General features: G+C 46.3%; 1 protein-coding gene across 1 annotated transcript; it reads left to right on the top strand.

The window, feature by feature from the left end:
- Positions 1–2550: 2550 nt before the first annotated feature.
- Positions 2551–7309, top strand: LOC144827950 (tubulin alpha-1B chain). The gene is made up of 4 exons (XM_078686113.1): positions 2551–2678; positions 4507–4729; positions 4991–5139; positions 6071–7309. Exons 1-4 carry the CDS (start codon positions 2676–2678, stop codon positions 7049–7051), a joined length of 1356 nt encoding a protein of 451 aa, XP_078542239.1. The 5' UTR covers positions 2551–2675; the 3' UTR covers positions 7052–7309.
- Positions 7310–8921: the final 1612 nt, after the last annotated feature.

Here is an 8921-nt window from a genome sequence, read left to right as displayed (position 1 = left end):
CTCTTTTTTATACACTAAGTAACACTCATTTTGTTGTTCTCCTACAGGCAGTTTCTGCCTCTAGGCCTTACCACCACTTGCCTGTCCCCTGTCCTGAATCTCTCATTAAGGACTTGTTATTGTTCATTCAGGGAAGCAGGAAGAAGCACACAGGCAGAAAGCAAACCTGAGTGGAGGTGGAGACAAGTACATGAAGGAGACAGGTGGAAAAAACGCACTCTCCTGGAGTGCTTAACCACAAAGAAAAAAATAACATTTAAAAGAAAGCAGTGGAAGCATTTTGCTTAAGGAAAATGTATTAAAACAAAATCAATACTCCATTTCTACAACAATCCACGCTGTGGCATGATGCACAGTGATGCCTGATTACTTACTGGTGAGCTTCATTCAGTGGCGGTGGGGTGAGGCGGTTCGCCCCGAGTGGCACTTTTTAGGGTGGGTGGGGGTGAGCGTAAGGTAAGTTTTTTTTTTTTTTTTATTCTCTTACCTGCACTGGCAGTCACTGGGTGGCAAAATCTCTAGCTACGCCACTGGCTTCATTAATCTTAAAACAACTCTTCCTCGGCCCGGCTCATACAAGCAACATTCCACCTCCAAAAGAATACTTGTGTTTAAATGCGGAGGTTGTAGGCCATGCTTACCCCATAACCGGATGCCAGCATTGCCAGCATCTTTAACTAGTCAAGCCACCACCAATTGTTTACAAGCAAGCCATCGAGCAATTACTCCCATGCCCGGACTGCAATGGAAGGCAGGTCCTTAGACTTCAGAAGGCACAAGTCTGACAATGAATGTGCATCCCAAAATACCAACATATTATTATGTTGAATCCCTGCCTCAAATGTGAATCCGTAGCACTTTTGGAGAGTATACGGCAGAAATGTGGGGGTGGGGAGGAGCTGAAGAGAAGTCCCAAAACGTGAAAAAACAGATGATCGATGAACTGGAGTGCAAAGGCCAGTTCAGAAATAGGTAGAGCCAAAATACATCATCAATGTATTACAAAAGGTGAAGACTGTCACCTACGTGAGAACGGCGGAGCCCCCGATTTAAAGAAGAAAAAAAAGAGAAACTGTCAAAAAACATATTTTAGAGCCAATTCCAGGGCCTGGAAAATATTGCACAGTGAGATGCTGGTTAGAAGTACAACAGCAAGATGGTTGTCAGAGCGACAGAAGATTTAACAGAAACGCTGGCTAGAGTCGAAGACTGAATGAAGAGAAACCAAATCTTGGGGCTTGGTTCCTGCCAGTCAACTAATTAGGACACTGCCACTGAATTGGACGTTCTTGTCCCTGCCATGATTGCGGTAGTGAGTGGATTACCAAACCCCCACAAACTGCTGTCATCTCGCTCTAGATAAGAGAGCATATCTCCAAAGGATTGCATGTAGCTATAAACATCCGCGTGACAACTGCCCCATCACCTCCCTTCTGCTGGCCTTCCTCACATCCTCATCTTTACAACTCCTGACCCGTGTGTCGCTCGACTGCCAACATGTCATTTCTCACCTTTCCTTTGTCGCCAACGTCCTTCTATCAAGACCATCCCCTCACCCTCTCAATAATCTCTTACCAGCTTTCACTGCTCACACACTTTCCTTCTCACATCAGACACCCCTAGCATTTGCCTCATTCTCTCCGCTCTTTGGCTTATCCGAAGCCAATATATTCTTTGAAATGTATCAGCCCCCATTAAACATTCGTCTTACACACCGTTAATTCGTTCTCAGCCCTCTTCCTTCTCTATAACATTCGGCGTTGATGTCCATCTGCTGATCCTATGCCTCCTTACACAATAAATTGCTTCTCACGTTTATCACCTCACACATTTTCGGTTGCAATCCTCTTCAAGTATCTATCTCAGAGTACACGCCCTCTTCCTCGTTTCATATTCCCTTTCTCATCAATGATCGTATACGTTCGCTGCTTATTTCCAACTCCCGCTCATATCGTATTCCTCATCCCTTTAATGTTTCCTCGTCCTTCTGTGGTCTACAAAATCGCCCTACTCTCAATTACCCCTTATTTTAAGAATACTGTTCGTTCTTCTCAGTCGTCCATCACCTAGACAACCCTCCCCAGCTGCAGGAAGTAGCAGTATCTTCCCCACTTCCTATTCACACTCCCTCATCTTCCACATACCAACACGGCAACACCAAGTACTCCCACATCATTATTCTCCATCAAAACTGCTTCTCGCTCTGTACTTTGCACCGCTCAAAGTCCCTCTCCATACGTATATGTAATATATAGCTCTAGGTCCCTCTCAGCATTTAAATTCCACTTTAAAGATAATTCCTCATCCGCCTCCTTTATTTCCTCACTTCATCTGCTGCTCACGTGACTGCAGTACCTCCGCCATAGCTTCCAGAACTACACACACAGTGCTTCTCTCACACCATCATCCATCCGCACATCCTCCTTTGCTGCTTACAGTGACAGCGCGGCCATTTTGCCAACCATAAGGAGGCGGAATCGTCTGTTGAATAATGAATGAGGCGCGGTCCAATATGGCTCTTCCAGGTCTCATTAGTATACATCGTACTGTCAGCCCCACCCCGGTGCTTATAAGCCGGGCTCGGCGGCTGAAGCCGCATTCGGTTACTTAGCTGACTCTTAGTGTCGGACAGAGTAACGCTCCCTCCTCCTCATCCTTCTCCTCTCCGGTCCACCATGGTGAGTGGTGCTAAATAATACACGTTTGGCAGCGCTGCGCCTGCAAGAGTAGAGATATAAACTCTCGGGCAGAATTAGTAGCTGAGAGGGATGGAGGATAAAGGCGCGCGGAGCGCTGGGCTGGCCGTTGCTAGGCGTATTAAATCCGGTGGTAGCGCGAGCATTCGCATATATGGTGCGCGCGGCCGCCTCTCTGCAGACACAGACTGGGTGGGACGCGCGTGCCAGGATGCGGCGAAAGTGGACTGAACGTGATAGCTACGTGTGGATCTGTACGGCGTTTGATTGGCTGACTCGGGAGTGCTGCGCTAATGGCCGTTCCCGCGCAGAGTTTAGCGCGTGCTCCCTGGAATTCTGCTAGTGAATTTAGTTTGAGCAAGGGATGCTTCTAGTGATGCGTGTGGCTGGCAGACATGGGTGTGGTGATTGGGTAGTAGCGCAATGAATATTTGACTCTTAATTGTAGATTTCCAGATCACTGAAAAGGGTGGGGGTAAATTCGTGGGTTAAAGTGATTCTCATATTTGATTAATTTTTCTAAAAGATGGGGTTTGGTGCCGTAGGCTTTTTTTTGCCTTTTACGATTTCCGCCTCCTACTCGCATCATTAAAGCTTTTCGGGCCCCTTCTGACAGCAGTTTTCAACCGCAGTTGTCTCCCCTCTCTATTCGGGTGTCCGATGGTGTTGGCACTGCTAACGGCTGTTGTGTGCGCCCCCAGTTAGCTGCATCTGTTCCCTTGGCTTAATGTGGCCTGATGTTATGCATAACTGCAATATGAGCTTTTGGAGAAGAAAGCTGTGGATCAGTAGCTACTGCTCCCCAAACAGCATTGTTGCAAAGCCAGCTCTATTGTTCAGAGGGCCACACCTTTCAAGGGTCTGCTCTATACTGTTGCGAGATGGTGCTGTATACATCTAGCAGCAGAACATCTGGTGGGTGTGTTTGAAGGGACGACGACTTAAGCTCCCGGAAGGGAAGCTGAAGCCCTCGAATAGAACAGCTGGGATCCCTGTATTCTGTGGTGACCTGGCACCCTTTGTCTGTTCTGCTCTTCTGGAGTTCAGACTCAGTAGGTACCTGTCTTCCACCCGCCCCTTCACCCAGTCGTTTATGGTTATATGGCTTTGGGCTAAATTGTTGTTTTTCTCCCCCTTCCTCTGCAATCCAAGCTTCTCGCCCTATTGTCCGTTCATTCTATTGTTTTCTATTTAACCCTTGGGTGGCTGGCTTGGAATCTCCGACCGTCCCCCCACAGCAATTCTGCCAGTTGTTTAAAATGGGTTAACTCTTGTTTTCTTTCCTGTTTTGAGTCATGCCCCCCGGCGTTATCTCTTATCATGGGGTGGGGGGGGCTGTGTTCCTACCTACTGTCTTTCTTTCCCTTGCCCCCCCCCCCCCCCTTTCCGGATGGGCACGGAGCTTGTGTGTCCTTAGTTTAAACGCACATTTTGTTTGGGGCTGGATTAACAGCTCCTGGTGGCTCTCCTTCGTATAGAGTGCACCAGCGATGAGTGCTCTACTCCTGACGTGGGCACTACTGTGCAGCGAGGCAACTGCAGGATCCCTCTTGGGTGGGCGAGGGTGCGGTCTCCGCCTCCCGCTGTGCATGCTTCCATGCCTGCCGGAGACAGCTGCGGCCCCGGGTGGGAAGGGCACGCCCATACTTAGACTGGCAGCACATTTAAACAAACCGAGAGCAGCTGTCATACAGCCCCGTCGACGATCGCAGGCCAAACGATGTTCCCAAGCCTGGTGCATAGTGTATTCGATGACGTCACCCACTGCCCTTTTTAGTGTAACTGCTCAATCTTCTGCTTATGCCCACAGCGCGAGTGCATCTCCATCCACGTTGGCCAGGCCGGTGTCCAGATTGGCAATGCCTGCTGGGAGCTCTACTGTCTGGAACATGGCATCCAGCCGGACGGACAGATGCCCAGCGACAAGACCATCGGGGGAGGCGACGACTCCTTTAACACCTTCTTCAGCGAGACCGGGGCTGGCAAACATGTACCCAGGGCCGTGTTCGTAGACTTGGAACCGACGGTCATTGGTGAGTTGATTTTTTTTCTCCATTTGCAAATATTTTGTGTATGGAATCCGGACCAATTGCCTTACCTGAGTCTCCTGCTGTTGCTCAGACCAGCAATATGTAGGCACATCACGTTTTTTTTTTTTACCGTTTTCAGGATTTTTTTGCGTAATGTCTTAATACAGTTGTATATAGTAATCTCAGTTACAATGTTTTCTAAAGTTTCGTCTCTCTGAAGTGAGAGCACTTTGTTGTACTAACTTTCTGCACATCTTTCTCCAGACGAAGTTCGCACTGGAACCTACCGCCAACTCTTCCACCCCGAGCAACTCATCACCGGCAAAGAAGATGCAGCCAACAACTACGCTCGCGGCCACTACACCATTGGCAAAGAAATTATCGACCTGGTGCTTGACCGGATACGCAAACTGGTAAATACGCAAACCTTTTGTAACTTTAATTTTTTTTTCATGTGCAGATTAGACTTTCACTGCCAGCACTTTGATAGGTTGTGACTTATGCTTGTTACTCAACCAGTTGTTACACAGTTAATCAGTACAGCCGCTTGCTTGGTTTTGATGCCCACCGTGACCTCCCTATTAAAGTACTTCCGTTCCATAAATCTTAGCACATAACATATCCATCGCTCTAGTGCTGTCGCTTGCTGAAAGTTATTGGCCTATGTTACCACCTTTGGTTCTGCATATCCTTTTGGTAATTGGGATATACTGTGTTAAGAGAACACAATACTGTTATACAATCCAGCTACATTTGTACCTTAATAAATGTTTAGATTAACACTCCAATCTCTGGTGCCTGATTTGGGTGTGATATAGCCATACACTCAATGACTTTCACAAAAGAAGCTTGTCCCTTCTCACTGAAGTTTTAATGAGAACTCTAAACCTATGTGCAATGTTAATGTTTCAAGTCCAGCTAAGTTTTTGTACCCAATGTAAGCTTTGTTGGGCTGCTTTGAATTTGAGCTTTAAGGTTCTTATATGGAACGCAGTTGTTTCAAGTATCACCCAAGTGTCACAAAGATGGCCTGCCTTCGAAGTAAGGCATACATTGCAACTCTTAACCACCCATCATCCTCCATTACTTTGAAGTGTTTGGGTACTTGGCAGTTAAAGCACCATACAAAGCAAAAACAGTTGGCAATCAATTGTTCCAAGCACCTCCGACTGTATTCCAGTGTTTGTTTGTACAGTGCCCCATCTATTATTGTTTGCACATTAAGAATACTGGGGGAAAAGCAACCAACAATGTGATTAAGGATAGTTTTTGCTTAGTCGTTCCACAGACAAAATTGTTAGTCCAAACTATTTGAAGATTATGGCTGTCTCTTTTGTTTTCTAGGCTGACCAGTGCACAGGCCTCCAGGGCTTCCTCGTCTTCCACAGTTTCGGTGGTGGCACTGGCTCTGGTTTCACGTCCTTGCTGATGGAGCGTTTGTCCGTCGACTATGGCAAGAAGTCAAAGCTGGAGTTCTCCATCTACCCTGCTCCTCAGGTGTCCACAGCAGTCGTTGAGCCTTACAACTCTATCCTCACCACTCACACCACTCTGGAGCACTCCGACTGTGCTTTCATGGTGGACAATGAGGCTATCTATGACATTTGTCGCAGGAACCTGGACATTGAGCGCCCAACTTACACCAACCTTAACCGCCTTATTAGCCAGATTGTATCTTCTATCACTGCCTCACTGCGGTTTGATGGTGCTTTAAATGTCGATCTTACAGAATTTCAGACCAACTTGGTGCCCTACCCACGTATCCACTTCCCTCTCGCCACCTATGCCCCAGTCATCTCTGCAGAGAAAGCTTACCATGAGCAGCTCTCTGTTGCAGAGATCACCAATGCTTGCTTTGAGCCAGCCAACCAGATGGTAAAATGTGACCCACGCCACGGTAAGTACATGGCTTGCTGCCTGTTGTACCGTGGCGATGTGGTGCCCAAAGATGTCAATGCTGCCATTGCCACCATCAAGACCAAGCGTAGCATCCAGTTTGTGGACTGGTGCCCAACTGGTTTCAAAGTTGGTATTAACTACCAGCCTCCCACAGTGGTTCCTGGTGGGGACCTAGCGAAGGTGCAGCGTGCAGTGTGTATGCTGAGCAATACCACTGCTATCGCTGAGGCCTGGGCACGGTTGGACCACAAGTTTGACTTGATGTATGCCAAGCGTGCCTTTGTCCATTGGTACGTAGGGGAGGGTATGGAGGAAGGAGAGTTCTCTGAGGCCCGTGAAGACATGGCTGCCTTGGAGAAGGATTATGAAGAAGTAGGTGTAGATTCAGTGGAAGGTGAAGGAGAGGAGGAGGGTGAAGAGTATTGAGGAAGCCCCCATTTCCCCCCCCCCCAAAATGGTTTTACTGCAGCATGTCCAGTGTCCTATCAGATTTCATGAAACATCTGGCTTTTCTAAACTGGAGACGTTTTAGTTGGTACCAAATTGGGTTTGAACTTCCCATAAAAGTGAAAAATTACAATCTATTCCAAGGTTGTTTCTAATTTTAATGTTTCGATCTGTGATCATGTCTTGTGTCTGCGTAACTTACTATCACGTCTAAAATAAAGGTAGCAATGGAAAACAGCATTTCTTGTTCTGTGTTTGAGAGGCAAAACTGGGTTTAATGAGATGTAAATGGCAAAGTGTGCAGAAGCACAAGCATTGCCATGCCAATAGGTTTTGCTTTAAAAGGAATATTGTAATCGCTTGGGAATAGATATCTATATTGTTTGGAAGCAAAGAACTGTAGAATAATATTGGTGTAGGTTAAAAGGTTAGGTGACAGTTGCACTGTAAAACCAGGCCTAAAAATTCAAGTAGGTTAATGACGGCCCTCCTCCCATCTGTCCTGCTGCCCGAGAAAAACTACATAAATTGTCTGCCGACAGCTGTACTGTCAAGCTAGACAATGAGTATGGAAGTTTATTGTAGTAGTCAGTAGAATTTTCAAATACGAGCAGGTTCCTAGCTAAGCTTGCAGGAACTACCATAACTAGTAACAAAAAAAAATGTAAACTGTCAAAGTCAGTGAGAACTAGTCTAGAGTTTGCCTTGGGTTTAGGGGCGTAGCTTCAGGGGGTTGTTTAGGGTGTTACACCTCTCTAATAAATGTATTTTATGAAAAATAGTTGGGTACAAGTGCTTTCAGTCGGGGATGGTGAGGTGTCTCGGATTTCACCCAGAATCTTTACACACACAGACAAAAGTGAGCACACACACACACACACACACACACACACACACACACATTTTCCCTTTCTCTGTTTGAAAAGACTTGAAAAAGTTGGTTATTTCATTTGTATTCTTGTTTATTTATTTTAAAAGTTTTATACAGCGCTAGCTTGACCCGTAGGTATCAGAGCGTTTTACATACACACTGTAAAAGCAGAAGGAAATTGCATTACATAGTAGGAAGGCAGTAAGGAAGCAAAACAGAGATAAAAAAATACAACATGAAAAATAGGTAAACAGTGCAGGGGAGGGAGAAAAAACAAACGAAGGTGGTTAACGCAGTCCGGTCACCAACTATCCTTGAATATCAAGAGAGAGGAGTCAACTCTGATAGTGAAGTCTAGGTTAGTTGACGTTGGTCGGGAAAGTATTTGTTAAGGAGATGGAGTTTCAGGTCCCTTTTGAAACAGGAGAAGGAGGGATTGCATCTGAGGATTCTAGGTAGAGCGTTCCACATCCTGGGAGCGTTGCCAGAAAACGATCGGTATTGGGTGGTTTTCTTTTTCAGTTTCGGAGGGATAAGAAGGAGTGAGTTGGAGCTTCTCAGCATTCCGGATTGACCTGCTCTTACCAATTTGTTGTTCAGGTAGCTTGATTTTTGGGATATCTGAAGGTCATCCCCTCCCCCCCCCCCCCATCGTACTGACCAATTTACGCCCCTGTTTGGATTATACCCTCCTGCCTAATCCCACTCCAGACATTGGCCTTTCTTTATGTGTTTTCAGTAGTCAGCCATTGTTTGGGTGGGCTGTTAAACAAGGCCGTGGCACTTCGAGGATAGTTACATTGTTTCATTTGTATTTCCAATTGGTTTCGGTGATGGGGGCCATCAGGTAGATCTTGTATTAGACTACAGATGTAACATGTAGATTGGGACCCAGTGTTTTTTTATTTTTATGTATTTGATGACACAATGGCATGTTAAATTCTGGTTTTAGGTTGAGCCTGTGTAGCACATGCGCTG

This window comes from Lissotriton helveticus, chromosome 1_1, assembly GCF_964261635.1.
Source record: "Lissotriton helveticus chromosome 1_1, aLisHel1.1, whole genome shotgun sequence".
NCBI lineage: Eukaryota > Metazoa > Chordata > Amphibia > Caudata > Salamandridae > Lissotriton > Lissotriton helveticus.
This window is presented reverse-complemented; position numbering and strand designations above follow the sequence as displayed.

What these genes read in the sequence shown, in the direction of transcription:
- LOC144827950 (XM_078686113.1), top strand. An exon ending in CTTGGAACCGACGGTCATTG is followed by an intron (nt 4,730 to 4,990) that starts GTGAGTTGATTT and finishes ATCTTTCTCCAG; the next exon opens with ACGAAGTTCGCACTGGAACC. An exon ending in TTGACCGGATACGCAAACTG is followed by an intron (nt 5,140 to 6,070) that starts GTAAATACGCAA and finishes TTTGTTTTCTAG; the next exon opens with GCTGACCAGTGCACAGGCCT.